This window comes from Phalacrocorax carbo, chromosome 2 (genome assembly GCF_963921805.1).
Source record: "Phalacrocorax carbo chromosome 2, bPhaCar2.1, whole genome shotgun sequence".
NCBI classification, from domain to species: domain Eukaryota; kingdom Metazoa; phylum Chordata; class Aves; order Suliformes; family Phalacrocoracidae; genus Phalacrocorax; species Phalacrocorax carbo.
The window spans coordinates 32572351-32592116 of record NC_087514.1 but is presented as its reverse complement, the minus strand read 5'-3'; the positions used below and the strand labels follow the sequence as shown (position 1 = coordinate 32592116).

Sequence of the window (19766 nt, the reverse complement as noted above, 5' to 3'; positions counted from 1 at the left end):
TTTTGTGCCTAACAGTAATGAGGGATTTTAGAGGATTCTCAAAGCAAAAGCTCTGGTCCCTGTATTAGCAGGAAAGAAAAGTGTAGAAAAAACCCCTAACATTTATCACTTATTTAATCTAAAATACTGTCAGCCTTTAGTAAGTGCCTAATCTAGATTTCTTAAAAACCAACCCAGTCTTGCATCTTCGGGCTCATTCCACTGTACAGCTACTGTCTACCAAGACAGCATTCCCACTAAACCTGCAGAGCCCTCCAAACCTCCTGCAGTCCGACTTTTTGTCTCCACTTCTAAAGTAGGTCTGCACTGGGCAAAACACGCTGTGCTGCCCACCTCGGGTCTCTACTACTCACACCTCTACCCAAAGGACAGGCTGGCACAGAATTGTTCTTTTTATTCCTTCATATTTTTTAAATACTGTCCCACAGTCTGTATACATCCTGAGATACAGAAAACACCACCAGCCATTGCCTCAATACATAGCACTAACTACAACATCCTACTCCTTTGCAGAAGGCAACACAAGGTACAGCTCTGCAGGACAGGGGTTCACCTACTTGTTAAGTATCAACAGATATATAAACAATAAACAGAAACAAAATCTAATAAATACTTGTACTTGTCACATACAGTATATGACTTGCTCATATTTTGTAGTACTGGGAGCAATCACAAGTCTAAGACAAAATATGACTCCAGAGCATCACTTGGACTTTCATGTGCACAGCAATGCAAAGACAGGAACCATCTCTTCAGTTTGACACACACCTCCTCTTCTCCATCTCCATTCTACCATTTGAAAAAAAGATAATTTTGCAAAAAATATCACCTTACTTGTCATCCGCTTATTCACAAACAGCATTTGTCTCAAACAGTATTAAAAAGGACAATTTATAAATTGCTAGCTAATACACTTTACTCGCACATGGAGAATACATACCATAGACACCAGGTTGATGTTCCAGTGACCAGAAGATGTACAAGACTATTTTAGCCTTTTCTGAACCCTGATGTTTAATTCTGCAATACGTACCAAGGCAAATATTATAATGCTGTTATTTTAAAAACCCCAACTGGGTTTTTATGGATAAAGCAGACATGTGAAACTATGCACATAGTAGAAAATAAGGAGATTATTCTTATATAGCTCTGCATAATGCAAAGTAGGACACAAGTTTTAGCTGGTATAGAAGTAATTAAATACAACTGCCACAAAATTCACCTACCAAGGCTCCTAAGTAACAGCATAACATCATCCCACTTGCAGCACACAGTTATAATCAAAGCCAGCACAAACTCAGAGTTTGTTCTTTTGGAGTCCACTGTCTGTTTTGCACTTTTTCCCCACCATAATATAGCTCTTTTTCTTCCCCGATTAGTGGCCTGAGGTTTTGTCCTATTAAAACAAAACAAAACAAAAAACCAACCCTGAAGTTCATACTGTTTCCCAACAGATTCAGCTTACAACGCAAGCTGGGCAACCACAAAGACAAGGAAGATCTCTTCAGTTTCCTTTAAACAAGAGACTTTTCCATTTTATTCCATACAAACAGCTAAAGTGAAGACCTAATATAAACTTCTTGGTAACAAAGGGTTTTGAAGATTAACTACTGTTTAAAGCTAAAACAAAAGCAAGATTTGTGTTATTTAATAAAACTACTGAAGGAAAATAGTCCAAAGTGAACGCATAAAAGGAGGATCTGTGATTCAAAGCAGAAATAAAAGCAGTGATTTAGGGAAAAATCTATGATTAATGACTGCAAAGTCACAAAGGAGAACCCTGAAAGCAGTCAAAGAGAAAACTGGAAGCTTCCCTGCTAGTAAGCAAGAAGATATTTTTTAAAAGCTGCGTATGAATCACTTCCTATGCAAAGGCTGTTACGAAGTGTCTGTAAAGACAGCACTTGCACACCTGCTTACACTACGATGACCTGAATTCTTTAAGGGAATTATTTTAGTTGTAAGATTTCTAAGATATTCTAATAGCAATTATTTAATATCTACAGTCCAGTAGAAGAAATATCAGTATAACTAAAAATTCCAGCAGATACCATCCTCATTGATTTCCTCCCATACCTGAGTAATGATTTGAATTGCACCCTCAATGGCAGCAAACCCCAAATTAGATAGTTTTGGAATAAACTTAAATAATGTCTGTAGCCATCTTTTTAAAGATAAGTTTTGAAGAAAGCTGGAGAGAGGAGGAAAAAGAACCACTTTTTAATACAATATGGTACTATAAAACCAGTATTCAAGAAGAGCACAGTGAGCACTGAAAGCTTTTCCTCCAGAACTTTAAAATTTGGAGGGAAAACTTTCAGATTTTATGACTGGAAAAAGCAAAGAAAAACAGCTCCTTTTGCCTAGAAGAGGATAAGGGAAATTGACCACTATATTTTCATTCTTATACCTATTAAATCTTTATTAACTTTCAAAAACCTTGCATACTTAGGGTTTTAATTGTCCAGAGTTATTTCCCATCACAACCTTAAAACTAAAAGCACCCCAAAAGAACCACCAGAAAGCAAAGCAAACTTCTCCTGTTTCAACCAACAGAGGAACATCCATGCATTCTCCTCAGCACAGTGAAGAAATGTGGTTTTATTTTAGAAAGCAAAACAAACAAAACTCTTCAGCCAAAAAGGCTGGAAGCAAAAAGCTGGAATTAGGCAGCTGAAATTCTCACCAAGCATCCCTTGGTAAGAAGTGGTGACTAAGTGTTTTGGCAAAGCGTTATTTAAATGTCAGTGCAGACATTAGGATTTTTGGCGACTAATTTACTGTCCAAGTCTAATAGGTTTTTGTAAAGACCTCTTCATAAAAATCCTGACTCCTTATGTTTTTTAAATACTGCAGGATTAGGCTTTAAGGAGCATAGGTACAGAAGCTAAGGTATCTCCATACTCACAGCTAACTTGAAGGTAAAATCTGGCAGTGACTTTGCTGCACACAATGTGCTAGAAGTCTCAGTGTCACAGCACGACTTCGGAGCACACCTGAACTTAATTCTCTGGAGCAGAGCACCCTCTCCCCTGTGGAACATCTGAGAGCTTTGACAAAACAATCTGACATTATTTTAAACCTTAGCTGTAAACTGGAGAACATAAAGCTGCTCCTGCCAATCCATTTCAAACCAGCTGAGCTACAAGCCCTGGAAAATGAATAATATCTTAATTTATTTTTCAGTTTACTCCTACGTAAACTACAATAACACCAAAAAAAGCCTCTAGGAAATCCCATTTAGATAGTTATGTTAAGTGGATAACAAAGCTGCCCTCGTAAGGCAGAAAACATCAAAAGTAATACTGGAATAGGAACTCTGATGTTACTTTCTTATATGCATGTATTACAACCGACACTTTTTTCATAGAATGGTTTGGGTTGGAAGGGACCTTCAAAGACCACCTAGTCCGACCCCCCTGCCATGGGAAGGGACATCTTTCACTAGGCCAGGATGCTCAAAGCCCCATCCAACCTCACCTTAAACACTTCCAATGATGGGGCGTCCACAGCTGCTCTGGGCAGCCTGTTCCAGTGTCCCAGCACCCTCATCATTCTTCCTTTAGTCCAGCCAACCCTCTTCCAGTTTAAAACCATTGCCCCTTGTCCCATCACTACAGGCCCTGGTAAGAAAGATGGAGAGAGACTTTTTACAAGCCTTCTAAGTATTGAAAGGCCACAACAAGGTCTCCTTGGAGCCTGCTCCAGACTCAACAACCCCAACTCTCTCAGCCTTTTTTCATGGGAGAGGTGTTCTGAGCACAGTTCTGGCGAGCCTAAAACTGGATGGAGTACTCCAGGTGCGGTCTTACAAGAACAGAGTAGAGAGTATTTATTTATTTTTAAGTCCACGAATTTATCTGAAAGACAAGCTTGCTCGGGTAAGTGCAACAGTCTCTGGCTGAAATTCAGTGCCTTATGTCAGTCAAAATCAGTCTAGATGGCCACAGTGATCCTTTCCAGCCTAAAAATCAATTGTTTAATCTTCAGTTACATAAGTACATGTTATATTTCCAACAATACAGATACCGTTTTTCCAATGCTCCATGCAAGCAATAAAATATTCTGGCACATAACTCTTAAAGAAGGTCTGTAAAAGCTGTATTGCTGTACTGACTTCCACCTAGGAAGAACTGTGACTAATTAAGAAAGAAGCTACTACACAAAAAATATCTACAAAGCTATTTTGAAATGCATGTAATGCAGAAATAACTGATTTTCCCTGAAGAATATCTTCATTTTGCCCAAGTTCCAGCTCCTATTTACCAAGCTTTCTCACCCCAAAAAGAAAAAATATGAAAAGGACTAAAATTCAGTTTTACTAAGAATAGGACTATTCACTTTTTGTAGCATTGTCCAAAGAGAAACAAGCACAGTTATAGGAAGTTATAAGGGTAAATAGTTGTCATACTTGGCAAAGACCATTAGAAGATTTTGCTTGGCTACAGACACAATTTTTAAGCCAACTTCACATATTGAAATTACACTTTTTAAAGTGTTTTGAATTACATCTTGATTGGAGATTAGGAAAGGATTACACTTGTATTTTAAAAACAATGAAAGATTCATCATACTCTATTTGATATCAATTTATGTTCATTGGTATCCTTCCATCAAGCTCCCTATTTTGGTACTCATTGAAATGCTGACTGATGAATATAGTATATTCCAAACCTAATTTTATTTTTGCATACAGAATAACTTCTAATTAAAAGAATCTTAGCTGTGCAGAGAACATGCAATATACTTGTATGTATATATATTTGTATATATATTGTCCTCATAATAATGAGCAACTTAATATTGTGAACTAAGCACATTTTTGAAAGAGATGCAAATAACAATTAACTAAATACATGTAGTACTTAACAAGTAAAATACTATGGTGAAAACAATCTTTGTCTCTCATAATTACATTTTTCATGTAGGATCATGCAGGTCTCAAAAAAAAAAAATCAATCACAGGAATAGGATTTGTACACTGTGCATAATATTCAACATGTTTTCCTGAACTGCACTTTTAATATCAAAACTTCTTTGTTGTCTAGAAATCTCTTTATGTTGATAAGGCTATCTGCAGCTTCTTCCCATTTGAAGACAGATATTTCTCAGATTTGCCATCGAGATGCAGTACATGAACTGTTCTTTAAACTCATGAAAGAGCATAATTATGCTGAATACTTTGTAAAATTATGTAAGTAACCAGTGTCTTATTACATACTGCTAAATCAAACATAGCAATACTGTTCATAAAACAAATGTAAATTTTTTCAGTTAACAGACTAACCTCGTATATCCTATAACAAATACTGCTCTATCATAGTAAATACAAAGATTTACCTACCTTTTTTTCATCAATTATGGCTATACCTGTCCCTTATGAGAAGAGTCAAAGGTATACACTATTTTATTTGAGTCTGAACTTTTTAGTATCATTTACACCGACACACATGACTAAAATCTAAAACTATACTTCTTTTTCCTGTGACTTTACACAACTGTGCTTAGGAGGAATAGCATAAAACAATGGAGTACATCCCATTAAGAAAATTAAGCATCTACAGCTGCTTCCAGACCCTGTTTTGAAACTTCATCAATCAATTGCCCATTGAAAATACCAAAACCAGCAAAGTCACATAGCTAACACACTATAACACTACCCAAACCATCAAGGCTTACCCAACAAATCTTATAAATGTGCAATCAGCTGCACTAACTGACTCAATACCAACTTCTTTGTGCTTGTAGTAAACGGAAGGTTTTCCAGTTATCTTCACATTTTGATTGGATACACAGTTCAGAAACTGCAAAACAAGACTTCCATAAAGAATTTCAAATGCAGCTTTGAAAATATGCTGTTGTCTAGCCAGAAGGATCATTACTAAATAACACTGAGCTAAGAATTTATTTTGTAACATGTACTATTTTAGTACATAATTTGGTCACAATAAAGCTGCTTATTTTTCTTTAATTTAAATAACTTCTATATATAATTTAAAACATGAAGTTATATCAGTATATCTTTCAAGGATTATTTTATAGGAAAAAATTAGAACATTGCAATGGAATCAATAAAAGATTAACAAAACATGAAGCTTTCAGAGAGGCGGAAAGAAGGAAAGAATGGATGAAAACAGAGTGGTGAAAACAACAGTACAGACAAAAGTTCACTGACGTCTCCTTTAAGGAACAAAAGGAGAGCCAAGTCTTACTTCAATTTCTTCATCAGTAAGAGGAAACAAATTTAGATCATTTATAGTAATCTAAATATTTTTACAGCTTTATATAATATATGGAAAGAGGTGAAAAAGACCAGGAACCAAGAGGTGGTTCCTACAATGCCCTGAACCTGCACATCCATGGCTTTTCACGTGCCTCCCAGCTACCTCCAATTCATACATACTCCTCCCCTGTTCCTGCAGTTCCCAAATGAGCTGGGATCAGCTATATCAACAGTAAGACTCCCACCCACTCAGCATGCCATCAGCCACCCCCAGGAGCCCACAAACACCAGGTCACCTGCTGGTGTGAGGACACCAAAACTCACAGCTTGCACAACACCCCAGGTGCCTAACTCTCCAGGGTAATTCTGAACAGAAATCACCTAGTCTCTAAATGAGGGAAAGTGGGTGAACCTACTGCACAGATTACGTCAAAAAGAAAATCATACCAGGTGAGCACACACAGTCCTAAGAATAGCCAATGGTCTTTTGAGCCCAGCATCTGCCTGCACGGCTAGACTGCTTAGACCTCTGCACCATTACTCTGAGCAATTATATGCCCGCATCCTCGCATTTTAGGCTGCTGTATGGAGTTGCCATGCTAAAATGGGACACTGGCAATCCCACACAACAGCACTATCCTGTCTTCAGCCTGACACTTTCTCCATTTATCAGTGCCCTGCCCTTCCAGGCCCTTTTTTCCAGGCTCCTGGAGGACAGGATGCTGTTTCAATAGTCATAGTAGAAGAGCAACTGGGATCTCCCACAGCAACAGCGGATGTAAATATCCTGTTGTTAACAATATCCACTAGGAAGGATTTCAATTCCTATTTAACTTTTACATTATGGTTCCATGCACCTTCTTCCAGATACCTCACATACGTACCTCACATACGTACCTCACATACGTACCTCACATACGTACCTCACATACGTACCTCACATACGTACCTCACATACGTACCTCACATACGTACCTCACATACGTACCTCACATACGTACCTCACATACGTACCTCACATACGTACCTCACATACGTACCTCACATACGTACCTCACATACGTACCTCACATACGTACCTCACATACGTACCTCACATACGTACCTCACATACGTACCTCACATACGTACCTCACATACGTACCTCACATACGTACCTCACATACGTACCTCACATACGTACCTCACATACGTACCTCACATACGTACCTCACATACGTACCTCACATACGTACCTCACATACGTACCTCACATACGTACCTCACATACAACAAGAGTAGGCAGCTGGCATTCACTTGCTTTTCTCCATGATCCTGGTGGCCCCAAGACAGTTTGAACTTCAGGATTCCACTGTGACAGCCAGTCACCCAAGGTGTATCACATATGCCTACCACTCACAGACCTCCAGCAATGCCAAAGCAATTGCTCGCCAACCCAGAGCCATCTGAAGGAGTGAGTTCCAGAAGACAACTGCAACCCACTGCTCCTCCAGCACTGTGGTCTTCCTCATGCCAACCAAGGACAGAGCCGTGCAAGGTGCTCAGGGCCTTCCCACACGAATTTGTGTTCCTGAGTCACCACTGCCTATCACAACTGTGAACAATTTTACCATACTATAATTACATCCTCCAAAGGGTCAGCATGCATCATTCCTCTGCCATCCAACATTAGAACTCCCATTTACTTCATTTCAGAGTGCCGCTCCAACACCGTGCGAGTTTTACAAAATCCTGTCATACAAACACTTTTGTTATATGCAAAGCAGGTCATCTGACAGACCCAGCGGTGCTCACAGCTGGGACGAACCCAAGTCAGAAGAGCCACGTTTTGGTGCCTCAGCCAAAGCACTCACAGGCTCCTTCAAAGGATTCAAAAAAAGGACAAACAGGCTCATTCCCAGTATAATGCAAACCAGCATTTTGAGCAGATACAGCTGAGAGGGTGCTAAGACGCCTGCAATACAGTCCTTATCTAGCATGAACCTGAAAGCACCAGAATGTGCTCACAGCATAGCAGGAGCAGACATAATCCAAGTTTCTCAAATGCAGCCGTACAAGCTGACAAAGTAAGCCAAGAGAAACTTCCAAGTAAAGAAAACTCATTCCAGTTCCCACAGATCCCACAACTGGCAAGTCCCGCTCTCAGTTAGTCAGTAGTTTCCAGTACTTTAATACTGGTCAGAAGGTAATCTGCCTAAAAGAGTAACCTCTGTGCTTGGTATATAGGTTTTGTGAGATGCTGTTACATTTGTAATCAAACAAAAATGTCTTTAAGTTATTTGTTGACACTGGAAAAGCACTCCATTCACACATAGATTATAACTGTCCAAAGAAATATCACACTATGAAAATTACAAGCGAAAATTGCACTAAATATAAATAAGTATTTTTGTCTCCAATAACTGCTACTTCAGTAAAATCATGTCCTAAATGTTCACTTAGGTGGGAAAATAGATAAAGAGAAATATTTCCCATCAATAATTACATCAAAAATAATTCTGGGGTTCTTTAATGCTTGATTTTGAAATATGCAGTGTTACACGTTATTTTAAACTGAGGTTGCCAAGATACTGCATAAGCAAGACAGAAACACATACTTTATGAAGAATATCATGTAGCTTTCAGAACAGAAGTGTAATACATTCCTTTAAAATTCCCACTTTTGTTTTAGGTTTTAATCTCTCCCCTAAAACACAAATAAGGCAACTCTCTATATCACCTATTAAAATAGCTTTTATTTTGTTCTCTTTATGAATATTAATATTTTATTTTTTAAAATAGTGACAAGAAATTTAAATACACAGACACCCTCCTCAAATTTCTGAATCCGTTCAGAAAAGAACCTGTGGCTAAGTAAATTTAAAAATATATAAGTTTCTGGAAGAATAATTTCTAATTGCTCCATTTCAAAAAATTGGTTATTATGATGTACTGATACCAAGCCAGTGCCTTCCATCTGAAATTTAGAGACAGTCTGTTACATTTCTTCTTAATAAACGCTTTCCCTTAAAAGACGTTATTCAAGGAACGAGATAGGGAATTCCTCAAACGTGCTACTTTTCCCACGACATCTAGAAACAAGCAATGCCCTCTGCTGTGCCGGGCGCGGAGGTTCACCTAAACCCAAGCGCAGCGTCCCTGCCCGGCTGCCTCAGCAGGACCCGCAGCTGGAAATCTCTGCTTCTGAACAAAGACTACGTTTCTGCTTAGGTCACTGATCTCTGACATCTGTACCCTGTTACTATAAAGTAAAAAGGTACCAACAGAGAAGTTTTATTACGCCGTGACATATATTGCAGACCAGTGGCAAAGCTATCAAAGTGACAACCCATTTCTACCTAAAAATATATTTGACGAACTGCATCACTCAATTCTTTTTAAAACATTTTTAGACTATTTAAAGTTCACAGTACAGGAAAATACACAAGTTATGCTTAATTATTTACTTCCTTCTTACCTTTTCTTCAAATGTTGGTAACCCAGCTAAGAATGTAGCACAACAACCACCTCTCTACCTGTATCAATAAAAATAATCATGCCCTTCCTAAAAGGCAAGGTTTCCTAATTATCTGGGCAGGCAGTTTTGATCTGGAAATAAAGGTAACACCTAAAGCACTTCCTGTCCTTCTGAAAGATTTCTTTAAGCAATTCCACAGAGAAGAAAACTTCAAACTTGTCTTTTTTTGGTTGGTTGGTTGGTTTAGAATGCAAAACTCAGACATTATAAAAATGCAGAAAGGCAAAGCAGTAAGAAGTGAACTGCCTGCTGTAGACAAAGTTACATATCAAGTGGGCTTTTCAGAATATTTTGCTTACCAAGTTGCTATCTTTTTAATAATTCTAATCAACATTTCAGTGCTTGCTCTGTAAGTTTCGCTATTTGCAAAACAGTAACAATAGAACCATAAACTGAAGGTGAAAAATAAAACACAAAACACTAACAGATTACCAACTCAATAGGGAACACCACCAGACAACTATGAAGCAAGGTCCACAGTACACGTTTGCTGCTGGGCAAAAAAAAAATAATTTAAAAGCTACCTAGGAAAAATACCATCATGCTTTTTGAATCATCTTAGATGAACGCATGTCAACACACCCATTTATCAAGTTTCCTGACATTTGCCTAAAATAAGCCACTGCCTACCAAATATCATAACATCCAGCCAGTTTCAAAAATGAGAGAAAAACAGCTGATGTAGGAAACCAGCAGAGAAACATCATTAAACCTCCAGCCCCGAAAAGAAACAGGAACGTTAAGGACCCACATAACATTTCTGTGCTCTTACAGGGTGTAAGGACACCAAAAGCCAGGCAGCGCTTTGTACCTGTCTGTTTGCCAGCAGAGATAAGGAACACAAGCTTCCCTCTGGCTGCGGCTCAGGTAAGGGATGAGCAAGACCCTGTTCCTCCTGCTTGAAACAGCAGATCCTGCAGACGCACAGCACCCCAGATAGAGCCGCTGCCCCCTCTCCTGAGAGCAACACGGCCCTCTCCATAAAAGGATTTTCTCAAAGGGTCTTCTAACGCTCTGAGTTTTTCCAGCAGCATCCAGTACGTAAGTACTGCCAAACTTTATGCCATATTAGCATCAGGGTTGCTCCCAGCTGTGGAAAGTTTATTTACCAAATAACATGCTTCCTAGCAACCAAAAAAATCAGTTAAAATTGGTGAAAAGGTGATTTCAAGACATCTACACAGAACCAACAGGCTACACTGCAAGTCAGACCCCTTTCATTTCCTTCTTGTTTCAGTACACCATCTCCCACTGCTAACTCATTCTCACCAAAACCCACACCCTCTTCTGCACACTCTCAAGAGAGCAAACAGTGAATAATCATCAATCACACTTGGGCTCACAGAGCACTTTGCTAACTGGACTAAGTTAGCATGAAAGCAGACTCATGACAATCTTACTTCATCTCACTGTTATGCTTTTAACATCACCACATCACTGCAAAGCAAGCTACTGGTTTTCCTCTTGTTCAAGTGAGAAAGTAATTCAGCAGAGCATAGAGGAATCCAGAGTTGTAGTCCAGCTCTTCGTTTTACATGCCTAGTTTGTACTTCTGTATTGTATTATTTATATTTGTATATGTAATTCCATTTGGACATGAAGTTGTGAATACTATGTAACATTAGAATTAGCTCACAGCTTTTAAAGGTTTGATGACAATTTATTTATAGATAGAAAACAATACGTTCCTAGCTTCTTACTTCACCAGAAAGAAAAACCCCTCAAATCCCTGAAGTAGCATTCAGTATTTTCTACAGCTAGATCAACTGGATCTCTTCCCCAACTCTTCTGTGAACATGCCCCTTAGATACCACCTGAGCCAGCACTCTGGGTTGGACAGACCTTCGATCCTAGCACAGCCAGCCTTGCCAGTGTGCATATTCAATAGAAAACAGAGATTACATGGTAATTTGGGATGCCAGGTTGTGGATTCAGTGACTGAGGCACTTCTAGTTCTATGCTCCCAGTACTAAACCACTCCTGCAATATTAATTGACAGCATTAATCTCCATATCCCACCAGGCACAGTCCAAGTAAACCCAGCTCCTGATGTGGCCAAACAGAAGTGGAAAAGTTAAAAAAAGAGTGGCAAGGATGAAAAGCAGCATGGAATCACTTCCACCTGAGGAAAAACCAGAGGTCAGGGTTTTTCAGCCTGGAAGAGATATTCTGGGGCACATTATTACATACACACTGTTTTTTTCTGTGATTCCCTACACACCTGTTAACAGCCACTGTCACAACAGACATTGTGGGAAAACCAGCTCAACAAAAATCAGCACAACAGCCAGAGAAAGTTACTTTTTTTTTAACTAAAGCTCCATATACACCCACTCGCATTCTTTCACAAGTTTTATTCACTCACATTCTCATACCCACAGTCTCACAGCATCAGCATATACTCCAGCGGTCTGGGCAGGACCATTTGGGTGCAACACCAAGGATGAATGATGCCAGCTATCGAGGCCTCACCAAAACTCTTGAGATTCCTCCTGTTTGGCAGTGATGAACTAGGTTGTGGGTAAATCATTTATACCCCTCAGGAGTCAACAGTTTTCTACTAGGTGGTGCTTTGCTCCAGAATCTCACTTACTGCAGTTTCAATAAATACCACGCTGCTGCTCACTACGTATCTCTCCATGTTTGTTCTCATGGTGGCGTAACAGAAAAACAAACGGCAAATAAGATATGATACAGGCCTGTTGCCCTCGTCCTGTTCTTCAGAAGCAGGGTCTGCTCATGACAAGTCATCTGTGCTCCAGGCTTATAGGAGGCCTTAACAAGAACATTGTGATCGTCAATTTTACTCCCGAGAACTGAATTATAGAATCATTTAGGTTGGAAAAGACCTTTACGATCAAGTCCAACTGTTAACCCAGCACTACCAAGTCCACCACTAAACCATGTCCCCAAGCACCACATCCAGATGTCTTTTAAACACCCCCAGGGATGGTGACTCAACCACTTCCCTGGGTGCCTGTTCCAATGTTTGACAACCCGTTCGGTGAAAAAATTTTCCCTAATATGTCATCTAAACCTTCCCTGATGGAACTTGAGGCCATTTCTTCTTGTCCTATCACATGTTACTTGGGAGAAGAGACCAACACCCACCTCGGTGCAACCTCCTTTCAAATAGTTGTAGAGAGCGATATGGTCTCCCCTGAGCCTCTTCTCCAGACTAAACAGCCCCAGTTCCCTCAGCTGCTCCTCATAAGACATGATCTCTGATTTTCCACATTAACACACACTATTCTTTCAACCCTTGTTCTGCTGTTTCTTTTGACACTTCACACACGTGCATTTCCACAAGTCTTTCATTCGTACCAGCCTTCATATTTCCACTACAAATCTCTGGAGTACTGCCCTGACAGATCTTTGATCTGAGTTGCTGTTTTAATTAAAGATTTTCCACATCCTCCCCACCCACCTGTAAGAGCCAGAATACACTTTTGCCCACAGAGCTGCACCTACACGCCCAAAACCACTTGTACGCTTCCCCTATTAGATTTTTGCAGGAGTATTTTAAGAAAACGAGTAAGAACTGCCCCGATCTCCGCAGGCTATGTGCAACGCAGGCCGCCGCGGCGAGAAGAGGGACGGACACACGCGAGAGCAGCCGGGCGGGCGGGCAGCCGGGCTGTGCCCCGCGTCAGCACCTCACGGAGGCAGAGCTCTGCCCCGCGGCCGGTGCGGACGGCCCGTTCCCGCGGGGCGGCACTGCCGGGCGGACAGGCCTCACCCCCCGGCACCGCCCCCGCACCGCCCCGCCACGGGCCCCCGCCGCGCCCTCACCTGCCGGGGGCCGGGAGCCGCCGCGCCGGCGCCCGCCCGCTCCTCCGTCTGCTCTGGGAGGGTGCCCGCGCCCGGCGCTCCCGCCGACGGGGCGCCGCTGCACCGCCTCGCCGCCGGCAGCCGCCGCGGCCGGAGCCCTGCTCGGAGCCCGGCCAGGGCCCAGCACGGCGCCGCCATCGCTGCCCGCGAGGAGGGCGGGGCGTCAACCCTGACCCCGCGCTACGCCCGGGTCACCGGCACGCGGTCGCGCGCAAGCGCACCGGCCCCGGCTGAGGCGGCCGCCGCCATCTTGGCTGAGGGAGACTGGGCTCCGCGCCGCTCCGCGGGCGGGAGTTGGCGGCGGCGGTTGCGGGCATCTCCCGCCGCCACGGGGGGGCAGGCACGGCCCGGGCGACCTCGGGCAGGCGGGGCGGCCCGTAGGCGCCCCGTGCCCGGCGAACGGGCGAGCAGCCCTCCGCAGGGCCGGCGGGCGAGGCCAGCGGCCGTCGGAGCCGGGTTGCAGCAGCCACCCGGGGGCCGCTGCGCTCGAGGGCGGGCTGCAGGTAGAGGAGGCTGCAGCCGCAGAACATATTGCAGACCCAGCGATGCAGCCACTTGGCCTTAAAATTCTCTTCCTTCATAGCCCAGAAAGCCCAGCTCTAGACTAGATGACCCTTCGGTTCATCAGTTAGATAAATAAAGAACCCGTAGCACCAGGATCATGTTCCATAAGGACCTGCCCTAAGTGGTACTGACGCTACAGAGGCAGAGCGCCACCTTCGCTCTGTCGTCCTGTTCTCTGTTCCCTTGCCAAGGCACAGCTGTCAGAGGTGGAGGGTACATCTCAACCCATTTTCTGAACTTCCCTATGTAATCAGGGCAGTTTAATTTTATGTAAGCCACTAGACGTCAGCCTAAGCCTAATCTTTTCTAGAAAGGCCTAGCTCATCCACGCAGATTCACCCCAGTACAGCAGCATGTATCAGCACTACTTCAAAACCAAACTTGAAGGACTGTTTCAATTACAAGTAAAAATCTCATAGTCTTCCATATCCACAGGACAATACATTCCTCACATATAGGTTTTTATTAAGCTTCTCACATGTAATTAAGCATATATATTACATCTGGCATGCTAGCAAGGTTGTCAGACGCCAACTTTTTTTTCCTCCAGACATCTGTGGCAGTTGAAGTTTCATGGATTTCACACAAATGTTTCAAAACTCATTTCCAGTTCGAAGCGCTGTGATAAATCACTTGCCAAATGTTCTAACCATACTGACACCATGTGCCAGGAACATACAAAATACAAGAAATACAAAGAGTAAAGTGGATAAAGCAACATGTAGGAGAAGAGATTGTGTAAGAGAGCTATGCTGCTGTATGACACAGAGAACCTCTTGAAACAGATTTCTGGGGTCTTAAACAGGAATAAGGATGCTAGTGGTACAGGCCTTTAGCATATAAAAAAAAGTAAGACGTGTAGCAGATGTTTTCACTGGTCAGCCTAAAAGGGAAACAACGTTAGCATTTTAGAGCAATTCTCTTGATGCCCAAAGAACCACCACTTTTCGTGCTCAGGCTCGTTCTTGCAGTCCATGCTTTGTTAGTGTAAATATGACACAACCATGTGGGAATTAGGATGAATCTATTCACGACTGATCAAAAGTTCAGAAGAGCTCATCTTACCACGTTAACATCATGTACAAAAAAAACAAGACTGAAAATTTTACTATAATGGAACACATTATTGGAACTGAACCCAGCCAGCACTACTAGGCATCTTACTTCCACCTGCAAAGGTCAGAAGTTTCCTAGGTGGATAGCCCACAGACAAATCGGCACGTTTTCGACATTACGTATTACCCTATCCACACCTGTTGTGTAAGGAGCACGCTCATAAGACGGTACATTCCTGCCCATGTGTAATCCTTCTGTGAATAACTTGATTAAACCCTGTCGAAGCAAAAGTCCTTTCTTTAGCTGTGAGTGATCCTCCTAGCCTGGTGCCCTGTGCAGGCAACACTCAACTGAAATAATCACAAGGGAAAGAAGTAAAGAGCTTCAGTTTGGCAGCGGCAGTAGATTCATGATTAAGTTGAGCGGTAGTTACAGATTCAAAAGAAATTATGTATCCACAGTATATGTACAGTATAATTAACTTCTCAAAAGAGTTTTTTTCATTGCTATATTTTAAAGGTTGCCTTCAAATTACAGATAAGTCCTTTAAATGCTTGAGAGGCATAAAAATTCCCCTTCCCACACAAAACCTCAAACAATATTTTAGTTTCAAAAATATTTTGAACCCACGAACAAGCTCGGTATCAGTTAATCTGGTAAAATAACTACGTGCTAAATAAAAGCACATCTGGTGGAAAGAGCGCAAAGAATGTTACATGTGTGCTTAGTTTTTGCTTGCAGCATCTGGCAGTGGGTAGCAGGACAGCAGCAGGAATCTCAGTGGGTCTCTTCCTGTGTCTGTTCTGCAATAGTTTCTGTGGCACTGGCGTTGGCAGCAGAGTTGAGAACTTCTCCAAAGTCTCCCCCAGCAGGTTTGCTTCCTCCAACTTTAGACTAGAACACAGACAGAGCCCCAACATAAAATTGCAGTTATATGGCATGACAAACATTGTTTACTAGGTAAAACCCAGTACCTCTGCATGGAAAAGTTTAATAACTCCTTTCAGCACAGCAGCTTTTTCAGGACTGGACTACCTCCACAATACTTCAAAGACAAATGTTTCAGTATCATGCAGAAAACAATTAGCAGCAGCAGCAGATTAACGTAGCAGTCTCCCTTTGACTTCAAGAGACACAAAGCATGAAGTAGCCCTGATTCCAGGGAGTCTGGTGGTTGAGGCACCCTCAGTTAAAAACATATACAGGTACACAGGTTTTTCAAGCCATTCAGGCTTTGAAAAATTCAGAGTTAAATCTCACTTCTGTATTGCTCAGGAAAATAACCTTGAGCAGTTTGCAGTCTCAGCTGCAGCTCTGGAGATCTTCAGTGGAACACAGGAACTATTTTACTTTCTCCAGGTGATGTGTTTGTCTTTTCACTTCCCTTTACAGTACACACCCTGTGGGATGGCCAAAGTGTTGATGCGAATTATTTTGCAAGGAAATGCCTAGTTCCCATTACTATTGCTTCCATGCCTCTCATCCAATCCGGTGTGCCCATGAGAACAGTCAAATCTGGTTCCAGTTACATGATTAGTTATTTTTGTAGTGATTTTTTTACCTGGAGAAGCTATTAATGGTTGTTTCAGGCACCTAAGACTTTTGTGAGTAAATTTCAAATTAAGGTACAAAGACCTTGCATATTTTATGCCAGAAATAAGAGAAACATCCCAAGCTATAATCCTGTATAAAATACTAGTCCTTAGGAAGGCATGGAAATAAAAGCCTAGAGCATTTTGGATAATAATACTAATACTGTAATACGATAATAATAGATATGTTATACTAGCTGTTTGTGCAGGTTAGCTAGCTGGTAGTCCTTCTAGTTAAAGGCATCCCCTGTAAGAGGTGCAGGAAGCCTATGTTTTTGTTCTCAAATCATTAGGCAGAGAAACTTTTTCCACAGTACTTAAAAAAAGATACGATTTAAGCACCTTCAGCAGTTTACCAATAACTAAAAAACAGGCTACCCAGGGTCCACTTAGTCTTTTCTCCACATCCACAGCTCCACAATCACCAAGGCTAAGTTTTAGGAATGCTTACCTTTAAGTTTTCAACTTTTTCCTCAAAGGATTTGAAAGTCGGAGAATTTCTAGGAAAATAAAAAAAGGAAACACACAATTAAAAACTTATCTGGTTAGTCTAAATATCAGAAAAGAAGCAGATAGTGGCTTTTCCCCCGTGTCAACATGAATTTTGTTTGTTGGGGGCTCTTTTTTAAGGGTAGCCTAAAAATCGTTTAGATCTGGATCTCCCCAAGTACTACAAAATTAAAATTCAAACACGCTCAAGTTGCAGCTGATGTGTATCTTTGGCAACTAAGCATTGCCAGGCTCAGTGATAGGATCTTTCACCACAATATGGAAGGGAGAGCTAGCAAGTATTTTAGGCTTAGCTTATTATTCTCAGTGATTTCAAACAAGTTTCTGGCTTAAAGGATTTGTTCAGAAAAGCTTAGTCATCACTTCTGGTCAGCCCAATACATTATTGCAGAAGAAAGCTTGTCAGAGTATTTTCACTTGCTATCGGAAAACTAATTTAATAGGCTATGTGTTCAGTTAGCAAAATGTGGTTTGCAGTGAATTCTCTGCTAGCATGTTAAATTTAAGGGAGAATCCCCCTTGCCTTTTAAGTGCTGGAGACAGCCATGATTACAAATGGTAGGTTCCGCCTGTCAAGGGCAGGACAGCTTGGGATTTTCAGTGCTGAGGGCATATTATTTATTAGCGTCAGAAGAGCGGCTTAATGGTCTGACTAGCTGCCACTGCCATTTGCAAATTTGTGCAATACCTTATACACCTTTTCTGCCTTTATGCAGGATGGAAAATGCTTGCCTTCAGTGGACCAGGACTAGGGATTCATAGCAGACTCAGAAATATTATATAAAGATGAAAGACAGGAGGGTTTTTTCAAAAGAGGTCTTAAGCTTCCCTTCCCCCTTTGCTTGGTATTTGTGTAGGTCAGCCAAGCTTAGCAGCGCTCTTTCATTTGGGAAAGCACAGTGACAGATACCTCTCTCGGGAGATGGAGGGACAGAATGCCAGGCAAGGGGAGAGGAAAGGCAAGCACTCCAAATCAGCCAGAGACTTTTTGTGAAACCACGATATTTCTTACTTTCACCGTTAGAGATGCAAGCTATTGCCTTTTAAACTTGGGATCCTTGAGTAACATTACATTTCTAACAGGCAGGGAAAAGTTATCGTTCTCCAAACCGCAGGAAAGTGCACTTGGTCATGTTCCAGATATGAGATAACCATGACTATTAAGCAGAATGTAACAGATTTTATCCTATATGTAGGTATGGGCAACCCATTACAAAGTTGGGTGGGTTTTTTGGTTTTGTTTTAAATGTGTATTAGTTCACTTAAGTTAAATTTGACTTGATTCCACACATGAAAAGAAATAAACCCAACAGCTGGATTATGCATACATTACCTCATAATAGGCATGCTAATTGAATGTTGTATGGAGCGTATACTAAATGCCAGCATTAAGAAAAAAGAAAGCGAGAAGTTAGTTTAAGTGATAGACTGAGTGGAAATTGGCTTAGAGAGCTGACTTCTGGATATGATCTTCGGTAAATAGCCGAAAAGTCTTATAGAGTCTTATATAGTAACTGCTTGGTTTTGCGTTTTTTAATTGCTTAGCCATGCACACACACACACACACACCACAGAGCAAAAGCTGCAACAACTTTTTTTCTTTTTAGAACGATTCAAGTGCCATGCTTGTACATATTCTGCTTAGCTGCAAGAGTCTGTCTACTCGTCATGTTTCTCAAGCAATGAGAGACACGCTGCGTTTACAGTTTGGACGATATCAAGTAGAAAGTGAACAGTCTTATCAATCAACTAATCCTCCTACTGAAAAAAATATTCCTACATTCAGAAAGCTTCCATTTCAATTCAGTGTAAGATTTCTATACTCATCAACACAAATTATCTACTCATCGATATAGATTATCTAGCAAGAGCAGTCACGTCAATCTATATTCAAGGTCAGGTTTATGCTGGGGGCAAGGAGGAAGTCCTAGTTTAAACCCTGTTCTGAAATTCAGAGGATTTCTGTAACCTGCCAGAGTTGCTATACAGCTGCTGTTTGTTTAGTGACAACACACACCTACTCCTAGCAGATGACTATCCTATATCCTAGAAGGATATAGATTATAGGAGCTCCCAAATAGCTTCAAGACCATCTGGAATCTAATTTAGTTCCATATTATAGAAAAAAAACCTGTTTACTCTTGATACAATTTAGTCTTATATGTTAAATTTTTCTTGTCAAATACCATAATTTTAAGTTAGAAGAACTGATGATAACAGGTTTTAATAACTATATTTGGAATGCCAAATTTTGAATGAGCTTTCTATCTTTCAGGAGAATATTTTCCAGGCAATTGCTGTGGAGGGCAGGGGAAGCAGGGTGGAAATCTCTTCACATTTGAGGCACCTCCAAAACTCCAGTTAGTATTTCAGCATGATGGAAGATATATTCACGGAAGGAAAAAGGTTCCATGTTCTCTGCAGAACAAGTTTTAAGAGATTCTTTCAGGAGGCTCATCAGTAGCATACAGTG

At 41.2% G+C, this 19766-nt stretch overlaps 2 protein-coding genes across 3 annotated transcripts in view; both read right to left on the bottom strand.

The window, feature by feature from the left end:
- Window positions 1-13755, bottom strand: part of MRPS28 (mitochondrial ribosomal protein S28) — an 83887-nt gene extending 70132 nt beyond the window's left edge. The window contains exon 1 of the mRNA XM_064442504.1: window positions 13533-13755. Coding sequence (XP_064298574.1) covers window positions 13533-13709 — 177 coding nt within the window. The 5' untranslated portion in view covers window positions 13710-13755. The remainder of the gene's footprint in view (window positions 1-13532) is intronic.
- An 824-nt stretch (window positions 13756-14579) lies between these two features.
- Window positions 14580-19766, bottom strand: part of TPD52 (tumor protein D52) — a 42741-nt gene continuing 37554 nt past the window's right edge. For both annotated transcript variants that reach the window (XM_064442503.1, XM_009501032.2), the window contains exons 5-6: window positions 17235-17283; window positions 14580-16085 (exon numbers count right to left, since the gene is read on the bottom strand). In XM_064442503.1, coding sequence (XP_064298573.1) covers window positions 15969-16085; window positions 17235-17283 — 166 coding nt within the window. In that variant the 3' untranslated portion in view covers window positions 14580-15968. The remainder of the gene's footprint in view (window positions 16086-17234; window positions 17284-19766) is intronic.